This window comes from Balaenoptera ricei, chromosome 20 (assembly GCF_028023285.1).
Source record: "Balaenoptera ricei isolate mBalRic1 chromosome 20, mBalRic1.hap2, whole genome shotgun sequence".
Lineage (NCBI taxonomy): Eukaryota > Metazoa > Chordata > Mammalia > Artiodactyla > Balaenopteridae > Balaenoptera > Balaenoptera ricei.
The window spans coordinates 51619474-51647005 of NC_082658.1; the positions used below are offsets into that span (position 1 = coordinate 51619474).

The window sequence follows — 27532 nt, forward strand, 5'->3', positions numbered from 1 at the left end:
GGGGGGAGGTGAGGGTGGTGAGAGGGTGCTAGGCTTCCTGGCAGCAAATGGAAGTGACTGAGTGGGGCTTAGGAGCGCCCCACGCCCGTAGTAGAGACCGGGCCAGGGCCCTTTCCCCACCGCCTGGCTTCTGAAGTGAAGAAGAAGCGTGCACGCGGTGTGCAGGAGGAGGGGAAGAATGCACGTTTGGGTGTGTGAGGCGGCCCGCGCTGGGGCCCCGGCTGCCGTGGAGTAGGGTCCCCCTCCCTCCACCTGCGTCTCCCTGGCAACCTGGGACGCGAGGTGCAGGTGTAGCAGCCAGGAAATCTATCATTGACCCTATGTTTTGTCAAACTCCCAGGGCCGGGAAAACAAATGTTAACCGGGGGGACTGACCCCAGCCCACATCGATGCGGACTCTGTAGTAGATCCCTCTACCCCCGCATGACAGTCCTTTCCCGGATTTGGGGAAAGGTGAGAGGTAGCATATGGCCGAGTCAAAACGCCAGGGATCCCTGGCCCGGGAGGGCGGGCGCCGCGCGCTGGGCACGGGATGCCCTTCTAACCGCCCGGCAGCCTGGCCGCGGGCGGAGGAGGCCCGCGGCGGTGCCCGCGCGCGAAGGCAGTTTCGCTTGGACTGAGGACGCGCGTTTCCTCTCGGTGCATGTTTTTTCTCCCTCTGTTTTAAAGACAGTGACAGCATCGGAGAAGTATCTCGGCGGGCCGGGCTGGGAAAGCGCGTCAGCCGCCTTTGCCTGGGGAGGGAGCCCGGGGCCCGGCCAGCAGGGGCGGGGGACACGGAGCGCTGAGGAGGGGGCCGAGGAGAGGCGAGGGAGCCCTGGGGCCTGGCCGCCCGGCGGGACGGGAAGGAGCCGGGGCGCGGGGCGGAGGGCGAACGCGGGCGCCGAGCCCCGGGAGCGCTGAGCGCGAGCCGGCCGCCTTCCTCCGGGGGCGGCCGGGCCGCTTGAACCGCCCGCAGCCGGGGCGCCCCGGGCCGGGGCCCGAGAGGCGGGTCCGGGGCGGGGTCCGGGGCGCGGGCGGCGCGTCGAAGCCAGAGCCCCGGAGCCGCCCGTCCGGGCCGCGCCCCTAGCGAACCTTGGAAATGCCCGCGCTGGGGGAGCGGGCACCGGCCGCCTGGCGGGCCCCGAGGAGACACTGAAGGTCGCCGGGAAGTGAGCACCCAGTCACCTGACCCCCAGGGCGCACCTAGGCGGGGCGGGGCCCATGCGAGGCGAGCAGCCGGGGACCCGGGCGCGGGCGCAGGGGCCGGGAGCGGGCGGCGCGGAGCGCGCGGAGCGGGGCTTGCGGGGGCGCGCGGCGGGCGGGCGAGGGCGCGGCCGGGCACCGCCGGCGGCCTCGCCATGTCCCAGCCGGCGGGGAGGATGCATTGCCGAAAGGCGGGGATCCGCGCCGCCGTGGTGCTCATCGGACTCCTGCACAAATCCCGAAAACAGAGTAAAGAGAAAAGGTAAAGCCTGGCAGCGCCACCTCCCCCTTCCCGCTGCTTTCGGGCTAAATTCCCGTTTTCTTTGGGGTGGACTTTTCCAAGAGGGCGTTTGGCTCCGAGCTGGATGGGGAAAAGCCTCTACTCCGGGCGCTGTCTGGGGAGCGAGTTCGAAGCTTAGCCCCCGACACTGGCTGTTATGGGAAAGCCCGGGCAGGGCATTGGCTGGGTCGGAGGGCGGCTGGGAGAACCCTTCGGACTTCATCCCCAACAGAGGGTCACCAAGTCCTTCACTTCCACTCCCCGAATTTGCCTATCGCGGCGCCCTTCCCAAAGCCTGCAGCGCGAGTAGCATTGATCCGACCCGGGCGACCGTCCCTGGCTCAGGCCCGAATGGCCCAGTACGCTGGGGATGCCATTTGCTTCTCTGCAACTTGGCTGAGCCCGCGAGGTGCCGGCCAGGTCGGGATCTGCTAGCTTTGCGCAAGGTGCCGGCAGGCGAGGAGCAAGTTTGGAGGTTGCTTGCCACATCCACCCCTGCCTCCGTGTCCCTCTGTCTTTGGGTTTTTCTGTCTTTGACTCTTCACCTTTCTTGGGTTTACTCTCTTAATTGTTTAATCCTGGGTGTTGAAAATCGTTCTCTCAGGCGGTTTCAGAGATAGGCTGGAGGACCTATGGGGTGAGAGATGTGGGGTTTGGGATGGACAAAGGAGTTTTTGGGGTTGTTTCCGGGGCTGCAGCCCCCAGCTGCAGACGTGATGTCCACGAGACCCCAGGGAGCTGCCCGCACAGGCTGGCATAGCCTCCCTCCTCTGCTAGGGTATATGAGCCCCAAGCTTCCCAGCAACCGGGGGTCATTAGAGTTGACTGTCCACAGAGATGCTGTGGGGATTTGGGGTAACTGCTGGTGGCCCTGCGGCATCCTAATTTCCAGAGGAGTTCGGAGTTAGTGCTGCGTTCTGCATTGGACAAGGGCTAAGACAAGGGCAGTGGAGCCATAGATGCCTGGGTGGTGACTGGTGGCCCCTGGGCTTGCCCAGAAGCTGGGTGTGCCTGTGGGAGGTGACGGGCAATGAACTAACTGGGGCACTTGGAGAAGCTGGCATGGGTTGCCGCTTATGGTTTGGTTGTCTCTCATCCCTCCTGTTCCCCTTCCTATAACGTAGTCTAATTTGATGTTTCCCACAGTGCAGGATGAGTCTTCAGTGAAGTAACTGAAGGTGGTTAAGCATGAAATAACATTGAGTCACCTAGTGAGAAAGTTCTTCCCTTTTCAGTTCTCTGCTAATCCCTGTAATTTCTTCAAGGGGAAAGTTTTAGATTGGTGCTAGTCTGGCTTTAACACCTTTTTAACACTTGCTAATCTCCCTTTTATAACAAAGAGAGCAGACCTCTGGCTCAGGGCCTTTAAATTGGGGAACAGTGCCTGCCTATAACTTAGGTTGTTTTTGTACTATTTATTTTTAGGATTCTCTCCTGGTTTTGGCCAGTGATACTAATTTTCCCTCTTGCAGTGGTGATATAAAGCATCCCTTTAAATTAGATGTATCAAGTCACAAGAATGAGCCTATTTAGTAGAAACAGTAGTAATAGTACAAATGGTATAGAATATGGCAGAAATTCTGCAGGTGATCTAGGAATGACTGATGCCCAGGGAACACTTGTCTAGCAGAAGAAGCTGCCAGCAGGACTCCGGAGCTCAGGGCTCCATGTCTGGGCCCCATTCTCCCGTAGACTTTGATTCTCATCTATTCCGTGCCCTTTGGCATTTTATCTGTACAGTGGGGGTAAACAATCCAACCCTCTGAAGTCAGAAGGATATGGGATGGCTGTGCTGAGACAACCTGGACCTGTTTTGAGGGATGAGAAGGGAGACGTGCTCCATAGAAAGGCAGATGCATCGGAACACATCTGTCTCTGAGTGTAGAATGTGGGAGCACGGCAAAAGCCCTGCACAGAGGGCTAGAAGCTCTAGTCCTGGCTCCTCCGTTGACTGTGATGTGATAGATTTCATCTCTTTGAGCCTCAGTTCCTGCATCCACACAAAGGGCGTGCAAGGCTCAAGGGCGATAACGTGGGTAAACGTGCATCTGAAAGGTAGGAAGTGCTGCATGGGGATGGAGAGGTTTGATTGGAACTGCTCCCATTCTCCTCTCTCTGGGCCCATGTCCCAGAAACGAAGGTAAGATGTTTGGTGACGACAGCCCCACCAGGAGTCCAGACCAGCCATGCATGGGCCGAGGAGGCAGCCAGGCAGGTGTGGACCTGGGCAGAGATGGTCTTGGGGTGGGGGGCTGCAGTGAGGCGACAGGGAAGGACGTGGACAGGGGACAGGAAGGGATTGGCCGGGGTGAGGATGTCCCAGGCTCAGGGTACTTGTCTTTCCTCCTGGATGCACTGTGCTCTTCCCTGCAATGCAGGCATACAGTGGTGACCCTCCTAACCTCTGCCTTTGTCCTAGTCTTCTGTTGCTCCTGCCATCCTGATGGCTTTGGCCATGGATTTAACCTACCAAGGAGAGAGAGGGCTTGCTTTCATGTTTGTGCTAAATGACCTTTGCTTCCCTTGCTGTTTGTTTTCTGGAGTTCCTTTGTCTTTAAGCGTCTGAAATCAGTGCCGTGTACATGATTGACCCTTGCTCTGCAGGCACCGGCCATGGGGGGCCTGGAGCAGGCTGCAGCTGCCAACCTCTCTTAAGCACTTCCTAAACTCCATGATGAGTGTTAAATTTGCCGAGTTCCTCCTTCCTTCCCCCTCTCATCACAGGGTCAGGTCAGATTCAGGTCCCCTCCTTATCCTTCCCAGAAGGCTTGATTCACCCATCGATCTTCCCAGTACCTCTACTGACAGGCTTGTGCAGATAACGCTTGTGGCTGTTGGCCATAAGGGATGTTAAGTACTGTGTGTCTTGCAGTAATGGCCCAGTGGTCCTTGTCACCTTCCTGTCCTCCGCAGGCCACTTGGAGATAGTGTATATGGGGGGCAGGTAGGTGTGCCAGGGAGAATGGTAACGACACAGGTAACCCATAGGGGCTCAGAAGCAGGAGACTCCCAGGCACTCTTGGTAGGTCCTGAGAACTGTACCCAAAGCTCCAGCCTCAGTTGGAGCTGGAGAAATGTGGGTAGGGCTCATCAGCCTTGACCTGACGGCTCTCTGGGAGTTGTGGGACAACCTGGAGGTTCTGCTTCTTTCCCACCATCTTCCAGGGATTCCATCACCAGCGATCCTACAGAAACAATGTTTTGTTTGAGAGGGGACTGAATTTGAGCATGGTTCCAAAGAGGCACCTGAATGAAGACTTGCTTGGAGATGGAAGTTTGGAAAGCCCTGTAATGGAGAGCTCCTTTAAAGCGCTCTGGGGGCTTCCCTGGTGGTGCAGTGGTTAAGAATCCTCCTGCCAATGCAGGGGACACGGTTTGAGCCCTGGTCTGGGAAGAACCCACATGCCACAGAGCAACTAAGCCCGTGCGCCACAACTGCTGAGCCTGCGCTCTAGAGCCCACAAGCCACAACTACTGAGCCCGTGTGCCACAACTCCTGAAGCCTGTGTGCCTAGAGCCCGTGCTCCGCAACAAGAGAAGCCACAGCAATGAGATGCCCGCGCACCGCAACGAAGACCCAACGCAGCCATAAATAAATAAATAAATAAATGTTTAAAAAAAAATCGCTCTGATTTTCAGAGCATATAGATGTGGCAGAGCAGGGTAAATCCAGAGCACCCCTTCAATAATAATAGAAGTAGATGGTGAGGGGAGTGGTGCCCTCTGAGGGGGAAACGGGGATCTTTAGCTGGAAGGACTGAGGTAGAGGAACACAGTCAAATTTTGTACCTTCTGAAATGTGTGGGTAAAGTCCGTGTGGCTGCGGGTATGACATTCTGAACTGGAGAGAGGTCAATTAGCATAAATGAAAGAGAAATCCACATTTTACAGGGGGTAGTTATTTTGGGACAACTCTCACCATGGGATTTATGAGGAGGAAAATATAAATTCACTCATCATTCAGCAAATCACGAATGGCAGGCTGTGGGGAGGCGGAACAGTGAATCTAATGAACCTGGTCTCTCCATTGTCGGTAGGATGTCTAGTGGGTTATTCCTGTGTACGGTATTAGAAAAAGTTTATCCCTAGCTTAAAAAAAACCCTTTATTGTGGAAATTCTCAAGTGTGCTGCAAAGTGGAGAGAATAGTGTAATATAATACCCAGTTTCAACCCTTATCAACTCATGGCCAATCTTGTTTCATTTATTTACCAATCCACTCCCCCACAAGATTATTTTGAAGAAATCCCAGACATTATATCGTTTCATTCTTAAATATTTCATGTATCTTAAAGATAAGAATTCTTCTAAGAAACTAGCAATTATCAGACCCCCTTAGTTAACAATAATTTCTTAATATCACATTCAGTTGGTGTTCAGATTTCCCTAATTGCCTCCTAAAAGTTTTTCAAAAGTTTTTTTGGGTTAGGATTCACAAAATCCAGTGTGATTGGTGATATGTCTCATTATAAGTTTTCTCCTCCAACTCTTTTTTCCCCCTTACGACTTCTTTATTGAAGAAACTGTGTTGTCTTGGGGAGTTCCCCAGAGTCAGGATTTTGTGGATGGAGTCTCTGAGTGTCATTTAACATGTTCTGCTGTCCCCTATGTAACTGTAAGTTGGTATTTAGTTCTAGAAGCTCCATCAGATTTGGGTTTGATTTTTTTTTTTTTTTGGTAAGACCATGCCAGTGGAGGTTGTCCAGTTGTCTGCTTTTGTGATGTTAGCAACCATTGATTGCTTTGTCCTTAGGGTTTGAAGGCTGGTGTCATGGATGATACTTGGGTTCTCACATGGGAGAGCCGGTGACAGCCTTGCAAGCTGCCTGGATGAGGGTGTCCGAGCCTCAGGAGTGTCCAGGAGTCCTGGCCTTGGAGTCCCAGAGTCCCAGGGCTGGAAGGGGCACAAGGCAGGAGCTAGTCTGCTCCCAGGCCCCAGAACAGATGGCTGTTTGTTCTCTTCTTAGGAGGTGGCTGGGTCCTGCCCTCTGTGGAAGGGCCTGGTACTCGCCCTCTCTTGTCTCATGTTTGACCCGGTTGGCTGTCGTTGCTTTAAAGAACAAATGTCTCCCTTTAACCAGCTTCCCATTTCTAACTTCACTGCGAGTCTGAGGAGTTAAGGAACAGAATTTGAGGCATAAATGAGTTTATTAGATTCCTTTTGAGCCATTATTTTAATCTCCTATTTGGTCTCCTCGCTTCTCGTCCCCCTTACCCATTCTCCTGATGGCGGCCACAGCGGAGTTTTAAAAGTTCAAATAAAATTAAGTCTGTCTACTCTGTAGGCTTTCCATTACACTTTTTTTTTGTTTTTTTTTTTTAGAAAAGACCCTGATTATTTTTTTAAAATTTATTAAATTTATTTATTTTTGGCTGTGTTGGGTCTTCGTTGCTGCACACAGGCTTTCTCTAGTTGCGGTGAGCGGGAGCTACTCTTTGTTGCGGTGCGTGGGCTTCTCATTGAAGTGGCTTCTCTTGTTGAGGAGCACGGGCTCTAGGCATGCGGGCTTCAGTAGTTGTGGCACATGGGCTCAGTAGTTGTGGCTCGCGGGCTGTAGAGTGCAGGCTCAGTAGTTGTGGCGCACGGGCTTAGTTGCTCTGTGGCATGTGGGATCTTCCCAGACCAGGGCTCGAACCCGTGTTCCCTGCATTGGCAGGTGGATTCTTAACCACTGCGCCACCAGGGAAGCCCTCCATTACCCTTTACTTTAAATTTTTTTTAAAGTTTTTTTTTTTTAATGGCTTTATTTTATTTTTTTTGGCCGCATGGCATGTGGGATCTTTGTTCCCTGACCAGGGATTGAATCGCGCCCTCTGCGTTGGAAGCATGGAGTCTTAACCACTGGGCCACCAGGGAAGTCCCTCCAAGACACTTTAAGTTAAATCTAAACTCTGAAGCTGGGTCTACTTCCCCTGCCTGGTTCTGTGAACCTGTCTCTTAACACGTCCCCCCTCACTCACTGTGATCACTGTACTTCTGCTGCAAAGGCCTTCTCTCTGTTTCTAGAACATGCCAAGCTTGCTTCTACCCCAGGCCCTTTGTACATGCTCTTTACAGTGACTTTATTGACTGTGCTTCCTCATCATCGGGCTCTCAACTCAAATGTCATCTCCTCCAAAAGGACTTCTCTGACCATCCAACCTAAACAACTCACTCCAGCCGTTTTTACTTTACTCTGACTTATTTCCTCCATGGCACTTATCATTCACTGATATCATCTACCGTAGGTAATAAATAATTTATTGGCCATTCCCTCCCCTAGAAGGTGAGCTGTCTGAGAGCAGGGACTTTGCCTTTTTCACATCATTGCCTACATTAGGAGCGCTCAGTAAATATTTGCTGAATGAATGAATGAATGAATGAATGAACTCACTGACTCCCCCGGTGAAATGTGCCCATTGCTTCTTACCTCGAGGTCCTCTTAATACTGCAGTGCCCTCTGACACAGGTTTCAAGATGCCCCTTTTCTTGTCTGAAATTTTCCCCCTTTCCTCTCTTTCCTTCCCTTCCGGAAGAGATTTTGGAGAGAAATGAACCTGATTGCTTGCACATGTGTATTTCCATTGTTAGTCCTCTAACTCCTTCCTGCCTCTGCGTGGTTTGGGGACCCATAGATGTGAGGGTCCAGGCTGAGTCCAGCCCACCCTGAAGCTGGGTCTGGGCGCCAGGACTGTCCTGACTCTGGGTTCCTAGATTTGGGGTCCTGGGGCTGCTGTCTGATAGGCAGAGGCAGGCTCCCTTCATTTATGCCCAAGAGGGGCCAGTGGGCGTCTGAATTAGCGAACAGTCGCCATTAGCAAATATACATTTTTTTTCTAAATGCAGCTTTATCTCTTGGGAGCCTGCGTGGTGCACAGATGGCTGGTTACCAGGATGTTGCCAAATAGAGGGCTTGCCAGGCCTGCTCGGTTAAACCAACGAAAATCACTTCTGTGCAAACGGGGGCTGCTGAAGGGCGCAGGAAGTTTCTCAGTCATTTTAAGCAGATGAGACCCGCCTCCCGCCCCTACCCCCCCATCTGCTCAACAAACGGAGTTTATTTGCCTCCCAGATGCACAAAAAGTAAAGGAGGTAGGCAAGATGATTTCAGGTGGACAAGTGCTTTTTATTTTAACAGCTATTTAAAAAAAATGAATTCTGTCAAGTGACGTTGTTTTTCCATGTATGACAGTTACATAACAGTTTTTAAAAGTAACTTTGTTTAAGTAAAAAATGGCGAGTCATTTAAAGAAAAGTGTTAAGAAAAGTAATAGGTGGTACATGGATTTGGGGAAAATTGGGAAGATGGTGAGGAAATGCCTGCGGTTTAGGGAGCGCTGTTGGCAGGAAGGGGACACTTTTCTCATATGTTACAATGGACCCTACAGCACCAAAGTCCCGGGTTGTTGAGGACTGAATGATTGTAACAAGTCAACACCTTTTTTTTTTTTTAAATTAATTAATTAATTAATTAGGTTGCACCGGGTCTTAGTTGCAGCAGACGGGCTCCTTAGTTGCAGCACTTGGGCTCCTTTGTTGCGGCAGGTGGGCTCCTTAGTTGCGGCTTGCAGGCTCCTTAGCTGTGGCATGCGAACTCTTAGTTGCAGCATACACGTGGGATCTAGTTCCCCGACCAAGGATCTGAACAACGGCCCCCTGCGTTGGGAGTGCAGAGTTCCAGCCACTGCGCCACCAGGGAAGTCCTAGCCAACACCTTTTTTTTTTTTTATTCCTTTAATGTTGTATCTATTTTATTTATTTATTTTTGATTGCATAGCGTCTTCGTTGCTGTGCGCGGGCTTTCTCTAGTTGCAGTGAGCAGGGGCTACTGTTTGCTGTGGTGCGTGGGGTACTCATTGGGTTGGCTTCTCTTGTTGAGGAGCACGGGCTCTAGGCGTGTGGGCTTCAGTAGTTGTGGCACGTGGGCTCAGTAGTTGTGGCTCATGGGCTCTAGAGCGCAGGCTCAGTAGTTGTGGCGCACGGGCTTAGTTGCTCCGTGGCATGTGGGATCTTCCCGGACCAGGGCTCGAACCCGTGTCCCGTGAATTGGCAGGCGGATTCTTAACCACTGTGCCACCAGAGAAGCCCTAGCCAACACCTTTTGAGGCTTACTGTTTTTGAGGCTCTGGGCTAAGGGCTCACGTGCACATCTATCTTAATTCTACCAGTTGTTATCTTTGTTTTCCAGGTGAGGGACAGAGGCTCAGAGGTCGAGAAGCCTGCTGGGGGCAGAATCAGAGGTGGAGGAGCAGGGATTTTTTTTTTTTTATTAATTTATTTATTTTTGGCTGTGTTGGGTCTTTGTTTCTGTATGAGGGCCTTCTCTAGTTGCGGCAAGCGGGGGCCACTCTTCGTCGTGGTGCGCGGGCCTCTCACTATCGCCGCCTCTCTTGTTGCGGAGCACAGGCTCCAGACGCGCAGGCTCAGTAGTTGTGGCTCACGGGCCCGGTTAGGAGCAGGGATTTTAACTCGGTTCTATTGAGGTCCAGAGACTGTGCTCTTAACTCTTACATTATCTGGAACCCAGGATAAGCACTTATGCAGTGCCTGGCTTCTGAGAAGTGCTTCCTCCATGCTGTTGCTGTTATTATGAATGTCATGAAGGGTAACATCCACATAGTAAGTGCACAAGCCTTAAAGGTACAGCTCAACGAATTGCCACATATGTATCTGCCTGTGTAGACACCACCCGGATCAGATGTAGCACTTTCCAGAACCCCAGCAGGCTCCCTCAGGCCTCTCCACATTCCAGTTATAATTACTGTGGAGTCAGGCCCAGTGCCTCGCATCTGGGTGGTACCTGGGGTAGCCTTGACACCTGTGATAAAGGGAACTCATGTCATGAGGTGGTATTTCTGAGTGGGGAGTCCCAGTTCAACCGTGGTGGATGGGGTCAGACTCCACACTGGTTTCTAGGGGTGAGGGAGCCTGGTTTCACCTTCCCTTCTCCTTCCAGACGTGCTCAGTGGGGGCCTGGAGCCGATGCTGTGTTTATTTGCTGCCCTTGGAGCAAGGCTGGGTTGAAAAATTGTCACTTGCTTTTAAGCTTATCAGTTATGAACACTGTTTCATGAAGCCTGGAGCTCTGGCCAAGTCCTTCCCGGAGCCCTTCGGGGGTGGCCTGACCCTGCGGGGCCACTTCTCCAAAGGCAGGAGGGAACCGGCTGTTGGTTAGAGCCATCCCCTCCCCTGTCCTTCTCCTCCTCCCCACTCTTCTGTTTCTTTACTATTAAGATCTTTACCAACCACACTGAATGTGTGTGGTAGAATCAGGGCGCTGTGCTGATACCTGTTGTCATAAGTGCTTACTCTCGGGGCTAGAACAACTCGTAACAGCCCCCGAGCAAGGCGCAGCTCTCACCGGGTTTAGAGGACAGACCCTTGTAAGGGTGGAGGCGGGACCCCCCTCATTTTTCGCTGTCATGTGCTACAATACCACAGTGTTCTGTCTGCAGAGAGTGGGGACAGCAGAACTGCTGGCACCTGGGAGTTTGTAATCTGAGGCAGAGGTGGGAAACTGGCCCCTGCACACTCTTCAGATCCTCATGAAGCCTCCACTGTGTACCAGACACTGTTGCAGGCGCTGGGGAGGCCGCAGGGAACAGCACAAAGCCCTGCCCGTTCTCAGGGGGGCTTGTTAGACCCACATATGTTTTCTACTTTTAAGCTGATTTTTTTTTTTTTAAGCTGATATTTTTAAATTGGAAGGTTCCATGTTACAAATGTGTATTTCCATCTTCTCTTGAGAAATCAGAAGCCATGGCAACATTGGCTGGGCCCGCCTTCCTCATGGCACCTACAGTGCCAGCTGCCGGCTCCATACGGGGCTGGTGCCCTCCTGCTCACCCCAGCACCCATACCTGGCTGCACCTGTGTCACCTACCCCAGCCCTGAGGGATTGGATGTACAGTGTGGGAAGCAAGAGGCTCAGAGTTGGGGAGCTCTATGTGTAATTAACTGAACGTGGAGGCTGGGGGTTGGGTCTCAGCCCTGCATGCCCTTTGGGTCTCCTTGGTTTGGGGCAGGTCCACTGTGATTGGAAATGAGGGGTCCTGGCAGCCCGGCTGGGTGCCGTGCAGGAGCTGGGCTGCAGAATAGCCACTGTTAATTTGCCTGTAGATGTTCCTCCTCCCTTGCCCTCCCTAATTACCCACAAATAAAATAACAGAAATTATGCGAGGCTGGGTTTTACAGAACAAAAACTCAGGAATCCCAAGAGAAGGGACAGGGAAGGGAACTAATATTCAGCTCCACTCTGGGCATGGCACTGGGCTGGCACTTAAACCTCACTAATTTCTTTCTCTGCACGACTGATCATTGTCATCTCAATTTCTCATGGAGGAGAAAACTGATGTTCAAAAGGGTTGGCAGGGGACTTCCCTGGTGGCGCAGTGGTTAAGACTCCGTGCTCCCAATGCAGGGGGCTGGGGTTCGATCCCTGGTCAGGGAGCTAGATCCCACATGCATGCTGCAACTAAGAGTTCTCATTCCACAACTAAGGAGCCTGAGTGCTGCAACTAAGGAGCCCTCGAGCTGCAACTAAGGAGCCCGTGAGCCGCAACTGAGGAGCCCACTTGCCGCAACTAAGACCTGGTGCAACCAAATATAAATAAATAAATAAATGAAAACCATAAAAACCAAAAAACAAAAGGGGTGGCATATTCAATGTCACTCAGCTTGTATAGCAGAGCTGTGATTCAAACCCAAGTCTGTTTACTGCCAAATTCTAGGCTTTTCTCCTATCCCTATTACATGGTGACCCTGGCCAAGTTACTTGACCTCTTTGCCCTTGACTTTCACCTTCTATGAAGTGGACTGTAATGCATCTCACCAGGTATATGAAAAGGCTTCAGGTGATATTGAACTATGACACTTTAGCACCTTGTTATTTTGTAAGGAAGGGACTGGATAGGTCTCTCGGGCAGCTGGGCTTCTTTTGAACACCAGGCCTTAGCCGGGGGGTGGGGTGCGCTTGGGGGACTGTGGAGCCTTAGTTGGGGGAGGGGTCTGTCCTGTCAGGCTTCAGATACGCTGAAAGGTCTCTTGGCTGCTCTCCTCACTAATTAGAACAGAAATTCCTGCTCCTTTATGAGAACAGGAAGGTCTGGGTTGGAGCCCGGGTTACCCGTGCCATCTGTATTTTAATAGAACGTTTATTTTAATAAGATATTTAATCTGAGATGCAAAGGCAGAAACAGTATGTAAATCAAGAGGTAACTGAAACAGGCTGTCTGAAAACTCTATCTGCAAATGTGCCAGAAAGGGCTTTTGAGTGTGACCTCAACAAAGACCGGTTACTGATAGCCAAGAAGGTCCCCCAGGGGCACAGCCACGCGGAGCAGGACACAGGCTGTAGTGCAAGTGATGGGAACAAGGCCACCTGGCTTCTGCGTCTCAGGTCTTCTGACCTCTCCCCGCTTCTGGAAGGTGCTGCCACCCCCTCTGCAACATTGCCTTCTCTTTCTTCTCCGTAAATGCAAATGCAGGTGGCAGTCCTGCTTCTAAATGAGTTGGGTTCCAGACATTCATTCGTGCTGTTTCAGTTCACGTCCATCACTATACGTGGTGCACCGGATATGTACCAGGCCCTGGACAACAGGATCCAGGAGGAGAATGAGACACATTTCCTGCCTCAAGCAGTCTGTGTTCCCAAAGGAGAGACCAGACATGTAGTGTGAACCCAAGACCGGAGATGGTGGGTGCTGGAGAAGAGGTGCCTGGTGCCCTGGAGGCCACCCGAGGAAGGCTTCATGGAGTTGGTGGTGTTTGAGGTGGGCCATGGAGCCTGGACAAGATTTCTGAAGGGAGTGGTGAAGTGGGGAAGTACATTCTAGTTAAATAGGATATGTAAGCAAAGGAATGGAGGTGGGATGAGCAGGGGATATGCTCAGAACCCAGTTGGACTGTGGCGTGGATTTCATGTTGGGGAATAGTGGGAAATGAGGCTGTCAGGGTCACCTGAGTCCCTTTTGTGGTTGGTGCTGAGTGTTGGGGAGAGAAGCGCAGGTTAGACAATGGGAGGCTTCTATGCTCTGGGCCTCCCCCAAACCCACGTGGCAGTTTGGTACCCCAGTTAGCATAGAAAAGCAGAATCAGCGTTACGGTTGAAATAGAGTTCTGTAATATTTGTTTTATCGCAATCTATTGAGTCAGGGGTTTGGGGCTAGAGGGTCTTTGTGTTGGAGGAGGGGTGGGTGGTACCTCCAAAATGACTCTTTTGCTGGACAATTGAGCTGAATGAGTCAGGGATCTTTTGGTTTCAAGTGACAGACCCCCATTCCAGTTAACCTAAAGGAAAAAAAGAAATGTATTGGTTTAGGTCAACTGGAAAGTTCAAGGGAGCACAGATTCAGGAATGGCTGGATCCATGGCTCAGTGGTGTCCTTGGGCACCAGTTTTCTTTCTCTGTCTCTAGGTTATGTTTTTCTTTGAGTTGGCTTCATCCTCAGGGTATCCACAAAGTTGGGTGATGGCTGCTTCAAGCTTACATTCTCCCAGTTTAGCAACACCAGTAGGAAGAGCGAACCTATTTCCCAATAATTTCAGCCGGAGGGCCAAGGATGACCTACTGGATACAGTGGGTAGTGCGCCCACCCCTGACTTTGGCCAGAGGGATAGGATACACTGATTAGCCAGGTCTGGGTCTTTTGCTCACTCTTGGTTCCAGAGATGGAGTCGCTTGGGCTGAGACAATAGGAGGGGTGGGTCACCTAAGGAAATTTGGTGTGTTGCTATCAGAAGATGAGGGGATGGAAGCAGGGCAGGAAAAAACCAACAGCTGTCCACTCTCCTGGCCCTGGTGTTCTAGCTGGTGGTGGTCTTGGTTCAGTCTTCGCTGGAGGCTGCAGCTGTTGGTACTCTCTTGATGCCTCCTTCCACCTCTGCGGGTGAGGTGTTCACTCTTCTTCCCTGATACAGCATATTGGATGCAGCCTTAGTAAACATGCTCCCTGGGCCACCTTTTCCCTGAGTCCATCCTGAACTTTGAGGCAGTCAGACATGTGACTGTGCTAGACCTTGTCCCAGAGGACAGCCAGGCCTCCCTCAGGGTTGGCCCTCAGCTCTGGGGTTGGATCATGCTTTGAGTCCTCTTTTGCTGATGTTCAGTGGAGCCCAGTTGCTTCTCAACCCAGAAAGTCTGGATTCCTTGCATACAGATTACAACTCCCTCCAGCCATGTAGCCAATAGGTGCTCTTGGTCACAAGGCCCCGGCTAAGAGTGATCCATCCCCCTGTTGGAGGCCCAGACCCAGCAGAGGTCTCAGGTGTATGAGACGTAGGGACTCCTAGGTAACAAGGATGTAACTGCAGGAGGGCAGAGGGGCAGCCAGAAGCCTCACGGAAAAACCCAGGCAAGCAACACCATATGTGATCCTTGATGCATAGGGTGTTCAAACTGTAACCCTCAGTTTCCCTATCTGTGAAATGGGACTAGAACTAATGAATGATTGTCACTTGTTCTTTAATGGAATTATTTGTGTAAACAAAAATCTTATTCGGCAATTCCATTCCTAGGTATATGCCCCAAAGAATTGAAAGCAGGGACTCAAACAGATATTGGCACACCCATGTTTATAGCAGCGTTAGTCACAGTAGCCAAAAGTGGAAGCAACCTAAGTGTCCTTCTGCTGATGAATATATAAACAAAATGTGGTATATCCATACAATGGAATATTATTCACCTATAAAATGGGACGGAATTCTGATACGACATGGATGAACCTTGAACACATTATGCTAAGTTAACTAAGCCAGACACAAAAGGACAGAGATTGTATGATTCCACTTACATGAGGTACTTGGAATAGGTGAATTCATAGAGACAGAAAGTAGAATAGAGGTTACCAGGGGTTGGGGGGTGGGGTGGGGAGAGTTATTGCTTGATGGATACGGAGCTTCTGTTAAGGGTTCTGGAAAAAGTTCTGGAAACGGATAGTGGTGATGGCTGCACGGTACTGAATTACACACTGAGAAATGGCTACAGTGGTGAAAGAAAAAAAATCTTATTCAGGACCCTAAAATGTAACGCAGATAAAAGAGAGTGTTTCCCTGGGTGGAGATGGGGTAGGCAGGTGGAGGTGTCTCTAGTCCCATTTCTGTGAAAACTGAGATGCGTGTGGAGCCAGAGTGCCTGGGGGACTCCAGGGAAGGGACAGCCCTTCCTTCCCTAACAGTCCATGTTCTAAAGTTGGAGGTCAGAACAAGGCCACTGTCCTGCCCAAGCCTCACTCCCCACTGATTATCTTGTGGTGCTGGGGAAGGTCAGCCCAGGGACCAGACGCCGGAGGGATCGGGCCACCTCATGTGAGCTCTCCTTGTAGTCCGTGTTTTCTTTTCCTGAAGTCAACAGCTCAGGGATGGGCATTTGCCAGTGCGTTATGGGGCTCTCCTTGGAGGCTGAGGGGACCAGGGGTGGGTGGGGACTATGCGGGGGTGGAGCTCAGCATGAGCTGAGTATGAAGAAAGGAGCCTTGGCTCTGTGCTGACCTTGGGCCACAGACCAGAGCCCACGGCCACACAATGGAGGGCTGGGGTTTGTGCACACACAGTGGCCTGAGATGGGCAGCAGCCACCCCAGGGGGCGCGGGCCATGCAGAGCAGACATCTCTGCTGTTCCTGACCATGGCACGTGCTCAGAACCTTCTATGAGTGCTCTCTGGGCTGCTTCTTGCTGATCTGATTTTTTAAGGAAACGTTTATTATATTTTTAAAATCCATGCTCCTTGCAGAAAAATTGGAAAACACAGAAAAGTACAAAGACTAAAATAAAACTCATCTGCAATCCCAGATGGGGGAATTGCAGAGATAACCACTATTAACATTTAATATATTTTCTTTGGTCTTTTTTCCTATCCAAACACATACCCTCCCACACAGTATATTTACATCTGCATCTACATCTGTTTCTCTCTATTTTAACACAATTGGGATTATACTTTATACACAGTGTATTAGTCAGGACTCTTGAGGGCAAGTGACAGAAGCCCAGGTTGAATAGCCAAACAAGATCAGAGGATTTAATTGGCCGGCATAACCTATTTGCAGAAACGGCCTCAGGAACAGCTGGATCCAGGACCATGAACAATCTCTCTTCCTCTCTGTCTCTTGTGTCTGTGTCTCTGTGTTGGCTTCATTCTCTTGGGCCATCTCTCCCCATGATATTGAAACCACAGTTGCAGACCACTGTGGCTTTACATTTTAATCCCTTTTCCTCCAGAGAGGGAAAAATAGCTCCTTTCCACCAATTCCAGTTAGACAGATCCCAAGGAGGAGTTCTGATTGGCTTGGATTATGTGCCCATCTCTGCATCAGTCCCTGTATGAGGGTGAGGGTGGGGAATGATTATGGCCCCCCCTGAGTCCGGGGATCATTCCTGTGGCCATTGTGGGTATTGTGCCTACAAGAATTCTTTTCGCTGGGAGAGGATCAGATCCCTGAAGTAGGGGTGGGGAGTTTTAGTACTAGAGGAAGGGTAAGAGTGAGTTGGGCAGGTAAAACGACAGACAAAAGCTGCTTTGGCATTGGTTCCAGACACAAGGGCTAGCACAGTGTGTGGGGTGAACATGTGGGCCCTCTTTCTTTTCTTTCTTTTTTTTGGGGGCCATGCCGCCTGGCATGTGAGATCTTAGTTCCCCGAGCAGCGATCGAACCTGCGTTCCCTGCAGTGGAAGGGCAGAGTCTTAACCACTGGACTGCCAGGGAAGTCCTGGCCCTCTTTTTTTTTTTCTTTTTGGCTGCGTTGGGTCTTTGTTGCTGCTCGTGGGCTTTCTCTAGTTGCAGCGAGTGGGGGCTACTCTTCATTGCAGTGCGCGGGCTTATTGCGGTGGCTTCTCTTGCTGCGGAGCACGGGCTCTAGGCACGCGGGCTTCAGTAGTTGTGGTGTGCGGGCTCTAGAGCACAGGCTCAGTTGCTCCGCGGCATGTGGGATCTTCCCAGACCAGGGATCCAACCCGTGTCCCCTGCATTGGCAGGCAGATTCTTAACTACTGCGCTACCAGGGAAGTCCCCATCCCTCTTTCTTGTACCAGTTTAATGGGAGATCAATGGGTACCATCCTATAAGCAGCACAGTTTGGCAACAGTTGTCATCATTATGCATGCATATCCCCTTTGACCCAGGGAACCACTTTTGGGGATTTATCCAGCATGTATATTTCCATACTTGTGGAATGGTGTAGTACCAGGTCAATTCACCACAATGTTATTTGAAATAGCAAAACGTTGGAAACAACCACATGCCTATCAGTAGAGAACTGGTTACCTAAATTATTTCAAATTCATGCCATGGGCTACTATATTACTTAAAAAAGAATGGTGAAGCTTTCTATGTAGCGACAGAAAGTTCTTCCAAGATATTTTGAGTAAAGAAAGCAAGGTGCAGAGTGGAATGTATAATATATTAACTTTTGTGTAAAAAAAAGGGGAATATAGGACTCCATCTTTGTATTGGTTTATATTTGCATAAAGATGCTGCAGAAGGATGTGTAAAAACCATTTCATGGGCCAGGTGGGAACTGGACAGACTGGAATAGGGGTAAGACGAGGCCTTTCACTGTACACCTTCTAATAATTGTTGGCTTTTGGACTACACGAATGTATCACTCATTCAAAAATCAACAGGTCAGTTTCCTTTGGGGGTGATGAAAAAGTTCTGGAACTAAAACCTTCCTGGTGGTCATGGTTGGACAACATTGTGAATATACCTAAAGCTACTGACTTGTATACTTTAAAATGGTCAGTATGGTAAATTTTATGTTATGTATGTTTTATCACAACTAAAAAAAGTGAAAAAAGTCAACAGACCAAAAAAAAAAAAAAAGTGGAAGAAACCGAAAAAACATGGTATGAGGGTCCTGGGGTCAGATTGCCTGGGTTCAAATCCTGACTTTGCTACTTCCTAGTTTTATGATTGGATAGATAAATTACTTAATTTTTTGGAGAATTAGTTTAGTCATTTATAAAGGGTGGATAATAAAAGACTGTATCCTGAGAATTGGATGAGAGGTGAAGGATTTAGCTGGGGAATCATAGGCCTCCCTGTGGGTTAGCTGTCCAGAAAGATGAAGATTGTAAGGGCTGCCTGAGTTGGCTCCCTCCTTCTGGCTAGCTGGGACATTTGCATTTTAATGGAGACTCTTGAAGACTAAAAACAATCAAGACTCAAAGGGAGGAATGGTTGGAATTTCAGAAAAATTTATAGTTCCCAACTGGGGAAAATGAGGTCTTTTCATTTCCTGGGCAGAGTTAAACTTTTACCTTGTCCTCACCTGTGGCCCCAGATGGATGAGTTGAAGGTAGCAGAGGTGGGCTAGGAGAAAGGAGAGAGGAGAACTGAGAATCAGACCCAAGACTGACAGAGCTTGAACCAAGCCTAAGGTTTGAATCTGGAGAAAATGAGACAGCCCGTCAATCAACCAAGAAATCGTGTAACCCCACCCCGCGCCCCCCCCCCCCACCCCAATCGCATGTCCACCTCCAGCTACTGCCCCTGGCTCTGCTCCCCACCACAGTGGCTTCTCTGGTTGCCAAATCCAGTGGTTACCTTTGGGCTCTCACCTTAGTCATTAGACACTGCTTAATACTCCCTCCTTCTTAAAATGCTTTCTTCGTTTTGCTCATGAAAACACCCTCCTGCTTTCCCTCCATCTCCTGGCCAGTCTATCTCAGTCTCACCCTCCTTCTCCTACGTGGACATGTGCCTGGGCTGATCCCTCAGTGATCTCCACTTGGATGTCTGAAAGACATTCCAAACTGAACACGTCCAAAGTGGAATCCCTGGTCTCTGTCTCTCCCCGCTCCCCCAAACTCACCCCTCCTGTAGCCTTCCCTGTCTCAGTTACTTAGGCCAAATTCCTTGGACCCATCCTTCATTTCTCTACATTGTCCTTATCCCACCCTCCGCCCCCATCCAATCCATCAGCAAATCCTGTTGGCTCTGCCTTCATTCTCCACCCAGAGTTGGACCACTTCCCACCACCCCCACAGCAGTCAATCTAGTCCAATCCATCATCAGCTCTCACCTGGGTTATTGAGGTAACGTTTTAACTGGCCTCCCTGCTCTCAGTCGTTGCCCTCTTACAGTCTGTGCTCAACACTGTAGCCAGAATGATCCCCTGAATCCGTAAGTCAGATCACATCTCTGTTCTGCTTACAACCCTCCCTCTCATGGCTTCCCATTTCTCTGCAATAAAAGCCGAAGTTCTTACTATGCCACAGGCCTTACATGATCTGCCCCCTGTGGTTTCTCTCCCCTCGGCTCCTATTCTTTTCTCATTGCTCACTTTGCATCAGACACACCAGCCTCCTTGCTATTCCTTGACCCACTAAGCTATGCTCCTACCTCAGGGCCTATGCACTTGCTGTTCCTTCTGCCTGGAATGCTTTTCCCCCAGATATTCTCATGGAATGCTCCCTCCCTACCTTCAGGTCTTCCCTCAAATGACAGCTTCTCATTGAAGTCTTCTCTTGATGACCCTATTCAAATTTGCAAACATTTTCCTGCTTTATTTTTCTTTGTAGCATGTGTCACCACTTGATAAACCTCATATTTAAAGCTTTTACATCATTCGGTTTTTATTATCTCTTTTTCTCCACTAGAATATAAGCTCCACGAGGGCAGGGTTTTTCATCTATTTTGTTCACTGTTCTCTTTCCAATGCCTAGAACAGTGCCTGGCACATAGAAGATACTCAATAAAAATGCAGTGAATGGATGCATGACCTTCGGTCTTCATAATGAGGGGAACTGGATGCTATTTCAAGGCCTTATGTAGGGGACTCCTTTGATCAGATTTACATTTCAAAGGGTCACTCTGTCTCCTGGGGGAGAAGGTATCAGAGTGGGGCAAGAGTGGGGCTACGGAGATTGGTTAGGAAGATGTCAGTGGCTTGAAGGTGATGGTGGAGGGGGATGGAAAGATGTGGATGGACTTGAGAGAATTGGAGGAGGCAGAATGAAAGGATTGTTGATCCTTAGAGCTGCGCTTCCTAGACTTTAATGTGCACACAAGTCACCTGGGCCTCTTGTTGAAATGCAGCTTCCTCTGCCATATGATCCAGCAATCCCACTCCTGGGCATATATCAGGAGAAAAACATGGTTTGAAAGGATACAGGCACCCCAGTGTTCATTGCGGCACTGTTTACAATAGCCAAGACATGGAAGCAACCTAAATGTCCATTGACAGATGACTGGATAAAGAAGATGTGATACATATACACAATGGAATATTACTCAGCCATTAAAAAGAATGAAATAATGCCATTTGCAGCAACATGGATGGACCTGGAGATTATCATACTAAGTGTAGTAAGTCAGACGGAGAAAGACAAATCTTCTATGATGTGGCTTGTGTGCGGAATCTAAAAAAAAAAAAATGATACAAATGAACTTATTTACAAAACAGAAACGGACTCACAGACTTAGAGAATGAACTTGTGGTTGCTGGGGATGGGGGGAAGGGTGGGGAGAAGGGATAGACTGGGAGCTTGGGATTGACATGTACACACTGCTATATTTAAAATTAAATGCCTTTCCATTAAAAAAAAAAAAAAAAAGCAGCTTCCCATTGGTGGGTCTGGGGTGGGCCCGAGAACCTGCATTTTCAATGAGCTTCCAGGTGATGCCCCTGCTGCAGGTCCATGGATTCACCTTGGGGTTGGCTGTCAGGCATAAGGCAGGAGGAGGAGTCAGGAGTGCTCGGGGCCTTTGATTGGGAGACAGAACCCAGCAGGAGGAATAGGTTAGGGGAAGTGTTGAGGTCACTTTTGGACACGTTGAGTTTGAGGTGCTGTGAGATCCCAGAGGAGATGTCCAGCTGGCAGTGGGATCTGACTCTCAGAGGAGAGGCCCGAGCTGGAGGCAGAAAAGGGGGTCATCACAGGGACGGCAAAGGCAGCCCCGGCGTGGGTGAGGCTGAGTGGGGAGAGGGTGCGCTGAGGGGGGACACAGGGCTATGGGGAGACCTCTCCCTCCCTGGGAGATCCATTGCCAAGGGAAGGGCCTTGGTTAAGACACCCGACCAGACACTGGGCGTGGGACAGGTGTTTTCTTCACTGGGCTCATTCAGTGCCACCCTGACCTCTCTGGTTCAACAGCCCCACAAAGAAAACGGCAGGAGCCTTTTCCTTGAAGGAGGCGGCCAGCCTGAGGGCACAGGAGGGAAGCCAGACAACCCTGGTTCTCGAGGAGGCGGGACATTCTCCAGTTTTGGTGCTGCTGTCCCAGGGGGCCTGTCCTGGAGCATTTGGGTGTCCCTGCTGCCTGGAGCCCCATTGCGGACTCAGGCAAACCTGGGCGCAGCTCCCACTTCACCCTTTGGTAGCTGGGTAACCTTGGGCAAGGCACTCCACCTCTTCGGACTTTGGTTTTCTCATCTGTATGATTGGGGTAGTAACAGTGGTGGTTGTGAGGGTCAGCGAGATGGTGTGTCTAGCACGTGGAACCCAGAGGCTGGCGCTGGCCGGTGCTCAGCAAAATTATAATTATCTCCAGAGGGTGTGGCGAAGTCAGGATGGGCACTGGCTTTGCCCACTCCCTCCCTGCCTGCCCTCTGCATGCACTTGGCTTAGCCCCACCTCCAAGCACTTCTCACATCGAAGGGGCCCTGCTTCCTCCTTGGTCCCTCCCCTCGGCTTGAACCCCCAGTCAAATTAGTCCCCATGATCTCTCTTGCTTTGAATCCCACCCCTGTTGGTGCCCGTGCATTCAAGCTGGTCTCTTGTCCATTCACTTTTCCCTTCTGAGCTGACTGTAAGCTCCCTGGGGGCAGCATAATTGTCTGTCTGTCCATCCATGTCCCCCATTACATATCAGTCCTTGAGCCTGGGTAGGGGCTGAGGATCCAGCAGGGATGAGGCAGGCCTGATCACTGCCCTTTCGGAGTTCATAGTCCGGCGGGTGGAGCTGGGGAGCTGGGGAGAATGGCCTTTTGGTGAGGGTCTGACTTGATGGGAGCCATCAAGGGCTGAACTGGCAGCTCTGAGGGCAGTGAAGCCTATTCTGAGCTCCCCCGGCTTGGGCGGAAAGCACTTCCTTTCCGCAGGTCACTGGGATGTTAGGGCAACCGCTGCCGCTCCTCAAGGTTTCCTCCATTCTTGCCACTTCTTCCCAGAAAGACCTGGCCCAGCCCTTTGTGTGGTTCCACTGATGTTCCCGCCACAAGCCTCAGCTCTGGGTGCCTCCCCCGCCTGCTGGGGCTTCTTCAGCTCTGTGGCCTTTTAACTGATGGATTTTGGCTGTTATGGGGAGGGAAGTGTCTTCCATCTAGAAGCTTCTAAAAGCTTCCATTTTCTTTCTTCCCCCTCTCTCCACCCTTTCTTTTCTTCCTCTTTTTTCATTCTCTGCCCTGTCCCCTTGCCCCCACCCCCAATCCCTGTTCTGTAAATTTGTAAAACAAGCACATTAAAAAAAAAAACAAACTCATTTACCTATTCCATCTGCAGCTCAGAGCAGGATAAAGCTGCCGCCTCCCTTGGGAGTTGGCTTTTGCGCTTTGGGCGTTAGTCAGCTCTGTGCCTGGGGCGATTGGCGGAGAATCCCAGGGCCCTGCCATGTGGCCTGGGGCCTCGTCAGCCAGGCCTCAGAGGCTCTGACCCAGATAGGCGGGTGGATGGCCCTTTCACTCTGCGCCCGTGCTCACCTTCTGATCTGGAGAGGGACCCAGAAAGGACAGGCAGGGGACTGGGAGACGTCAGCCAGCCTTTTGAGCAATAGCAAAGCTAGGACGGGCTACCGCAGTCACCCCTGGTCTGTGTGGACCCTGGGCTCCTTGTCAGACTTGGCCTCTGCCTGCTGTCCTCTCCCAAGGGAGAGCTGGGGCTACAGGGATGATTTGCGGGGGGCCACCTCCACCTGATGGCTTGCGTTCCTGACCTAAGCGGACAGCACACGTGCTGCCTCAACCAGGACACGGCCAAGCCCTTTGCTTGGCCAGACAGGAATTCATCGTTCAGCACTGTTGGAGGTGCGGAGGGTGAGTGGTAGCTGTAAGGAGCTCAGGGTGTGGTTCTTAGAAGCCTGCCTGGAGTTTGCACTGTGAGTGAGGACCATCCTTACCTGGCGGGACCCTGACTGAGCAGGGAAAACCAGGTGTAGTGGTTTCCGTGCTTTGCTGAGGAAAGGCAGAGGTGGGAGAGATCAGAGGGGACGCAGCTTCCCTTTCCTTCATTCTTTCCTTCGCTCATTCACTCCACACATAAACAGGAGAGCTCAGCCCACAGACATTGAGTCATTCTTGAGTTTGAGTTCTAGTCTCTCCACTAACTCGCTGTGAGTTCTTTAGGAAATCATCCCGCCTTCTCCAGGCCTCAGCTGACTCATCTATATATAAGACGAAAACATCACGCCTTGTCCTGATGATCTTCACCAAACCGTGCTTGGCAGAGAAGGTGATGATAAACGTCGTCAGTGCAAATTGTTATATGAATGTAAGGTCTTAGTGTTAACAGACAGTTTTGAGGGTCTGCAGTGCTGCCCTGGGCCCTGTGTGCTCTACGGAGGTGGCCAAGACAGTTCCCGTCCTCAGATCACTTACGGCCTAGTCTGTGAGTAGATTCATTTCTTGGAGGATCTGCCTGGCGAGTTCTCATCATGCTTCCTCATGGGGTGGTGACCCGTCATAGCCCTCAAGCTCTTCAGTTCATTCAACAGATAGTTACCGAGTGCCCAGAGGAGTCGGGTGATGTGTGGGGGGCAGGTTGGAGGCCAGCAAAGGGCCCTGGTGCCCCACTGAGTCTTTTCTTTTTTTAATTTATTTTTGGCTGCGTTGGGTCCTTGTTGCTGCGCGCGGGCTTTCTCTAGTTGCAGCAAGCAGGCTACTCTTCATTGCGGTGCGCGGGCTTCTCACCGCGGTGGCTTCTCCTGCTGCCGAGCATGGGCTTCAGGCGCGCGGGCTCAGTAGTTGTGGCTCGTGGGCTTAGTTGCTCCTCAGCAGGTGGGATCTTCCCGAACCAGGGCTCGAACCCATGTCCCCTTCATTGGCAGGCAGATTCTTAACCACTGCACCACCAGGGAAGTCCCGCCCCACTGAGTCTTGAAGCTGTGCCCGGCTCCTCTAGCAGAAAGAGCTGTGTCCTCTCCCCTTACTTGCTCCTCCCATCCCATCACACACACTAAGTTCCAGCAGTGCCTATTTATCAGATGATTTTCTGGCTGGCCCAGGAGTGGCCTCTTCCTGTCTCTCTTTGGTCTACTCCTTGGGACAGGGAGATCTGGGAAAGGACAGCAGAGGTCCTGGGCAGGGACCCTTACTTCTCAGTGGCCCCAGCTGCCTGTCGAGGCTGACTTCATGCCTCCTGGGGAGAATAAGGCCATGTCCATGGGCAGACCCTTCCAGCATTATTGATGTTGATGTATCATCTTGTCACTTAAGTGACCAGGGCAGCTGGAAATGATTCAGCAGGAAGGCTGAAACAGCAGCCTTTTCTCAGCCCTGATTCCCTGTGGCAGGTGCTGGGTCTGCTCCCTGGGGCTTCGCCTGCTCTGGTTTGATGGGTTGCATCAGAAGAGCAGAAAGCAGATGTGGCAGGGCCCCTCCCTGCCCCCAGTCCACTTCATGAGATGCCTCTGGATCCTCTGAATTTGTTCCCAATGAGTTTCTATTAATATTTAGGATAAAATGTGAAAATCAGAATTAGAATGGTAGTCTCTCGCTCGTGGTGTCCTTTGAAACAATCCAGAATAGATTCTTTGTATTTAAAGGGATATTTTTTAGGCATTTAGCAAATGAAAAGTAACTTTCTCTTAAAAAAATACTCATCCCAGGCCCCTTTCCCAGCAGCGTTGCTTTTGGACCCCAGGTTGTTGTAGGAGGGAACTTCAAGGCTCTTGAACTACTCTTTTCCCAGCAGAATGTTTAATGAATGATCCCAGTGCCCTAGCTGCCAGCTCTCAGAGGCCAGGGCTGCAGGGCTGCAGAGCTGAGTACCAGGATTGATGCTGAGGCCACCGAAGCAGGAGTGTAACAGAGGGGAGCCATCTAGAACTTGCCCTCCAGGGCCCCTTAGAATCCCAGCTTTGTTACTTACTTGCTGTTGGACCTTCCACAAGTCACTTAACCTCTCTGAGTCTCAGTTTCTTCATCTGTAAAATGACAGAATAATTCTGTATCTACCCCATAGGGTTGTTGAAAAGATGAAATGAAATAATGCATGGAAAGAGCTTCACATAGTACTAAATACATCTTAGCTGGTATGATGAGGATGACGATGATGATGAAGGATGCTTCTTGTATGTCCGCTATCCATGTCCAGAGGAGTAATCCAAGCTCGGAAGCAGAATCAGTTACCAGGGAATGACACGAGCTTAGTAACAGATCAAACTGGTGGGGAATGGGTTAACTGTGTCTCAGACTCCTGAGCAGGGCACTGAGGTCAGTTGAAGCCACAACAGTGAATAGACCAGATTGTAGTGGAGATAGCAGCCTCCTGCCCCATGCTGCTCTAACTTAGCCCTCTAGGTCTGAAGGTCTATGAGTTTCTCATTTTCTTATTCTGAACTCTTGAGTTCATTCAGTGCCAGCTGCTATGCTGGGAATGGGCCAGTGGGCAGGGTACATGTTAGAGACCTGTGAAGGGGCCAGACAGAGGTGGCTTCTGTTCTCACTGATTCAGGAGGTGGGCCTGGCCTGGGAAGTAGGTTTCTGCTCCTCACTTGGGGCTCTTGGTTATCCAGGGGTGCTCCAGGCTGCCAAGCCCTTCTTCTGAACCTTCTAGTCATAGAATACTGCAAGGATCACACCCAGATTCCAGGATGCTCCTGGAGGCTTTCACAATTATCCTTCCTTTCCTAGTGTCCACTAGAGAGAGGCCAGTGCTGGGAGGAGAAAAGAGGTTTGATATTGCTGGGTTTGGTTCATCTGCTTGGGTTCCATAGGCTGGGTCAGAGCATGTTGTTGGTAAGATGAGATTGTAGCCCTCGCTCCTGCGGGCTGAGTCAGCTATGGTTGATTTCTTGGCCCCAGGGGGATCCCCCTTGCCTTGGACATTCATCTCCCAGTGGTGCAAGAATGAGGGTGGGCCATGTGCCCTGTCTCGGTCCTGGAAAACAGCTCCAAGCATTTGTCTTTCTAATGAGTGAAATTTTCAGATAGGGAATGACATTATTAATTGAAAAGATCAGACATACTTACCCTGAACTGCTATGATCTCTCCCCACTGAGACTATCATTTAGTTTGAACCAATGATGAAAATCCTTAATCTGGTATATCACCAAGTAATAACTTATTCGGAAGAGTTAAGAATTAAGAGGCAGAGTCTTGGAGTGATCGCTTAGCTGGGAGGCTGGTTTGCTCTGTGATAGGGTGACTCCTAATGCCAACGTCTAGACCGTTGGGTGGTTTCTTAGCATGGATGGTTTAAAACACCCCTGTGTTGGGCACTCTGGAGGTGGGATCGGGGGGTTGCTCCTTCCTTCCCAGGTTCTACCAGGAATTCAGCCAAGACCTGGGGCCACTTAATGCACAGTGTATCCTTCCGCTAGCACCATTTTTTTGTTTTGTCTTGTTCAATTCAATAGTCCATGTTTACTTATTATAACTGTGTAAATATTATTTATTGTTGAGCCAAAGAGGGTGCTATAATTGTGTTTCCCTTCTTGTATAACCTTTTATTTTTCCGAGAGTTAATGAGCAACTCATGTTTCCCCCATTAGTTCAGTTTTCTATATACCTATCTTTAGTTTTCTTTTACTATTTTAATTTATTCTACCATAATTCCTTTAATAACTTTTCTTCCCCCACCCCAAAGCTTATACCCACTGCATATCCTGTCAGTTCTACTCTTTCTAACAGGAGACCTCACTTCCAGAGCTTTCTATCTTCTGCTGGATTGATTGCTGCTTTTTAACAGTAGCCTTCCAAGAAAGGGTGCAAGGTGGTAAATTTTTTGGGCTTTTGCATATTTCAGAATATCTTTGTTCTACTCTCACAGTTGCTTGATAGTTTGCCTGGGTATAAAATGTTAGGTTGAAAATAATTTTCCTTCAGAGTTTTGAAGGTATTATATCATTGTTTATACTAGATTCTATAATTGCTGTTGAAAAGTCTGATGATATGCTGATTTACATTCCTTTGTATATGGTGTGTTTTTATA

The 27532-nt window shown here is 50.4% G+C and overlaps 1 protein-coding gene across 3 annotated transcripts in view; it reads left to right on the forward strand.

Moving 5' to 3' along the window:
* The first annotated feature begins 1021 nt into the window (after positions 1-1021).
* Positions 1022-27532, forward strand: part of RAP1GAP2 (RAP1 GTPase activating protein 2) — a 142172-nt gene continuing 115661 nt past the window's right edge. For 2 of the 3 annotated variants that reach the window (XM_059908572.1, XM_059908573.1), the window contains exon 1: positions 1300-1447. In XM_059908572.1, the coding sequence (XP_059764555.1) occupies positions 1341-1447 (107 nt within the window). In that variant the 5' untranslated portion in view covers positions 1300-1340. Of the gene's footprint in view, positions 1152-1299; positions 1448-27532 lie in introns of those variants that run through there. The other variant, XM_059908574.1, reaches the window with a different exon arrangement.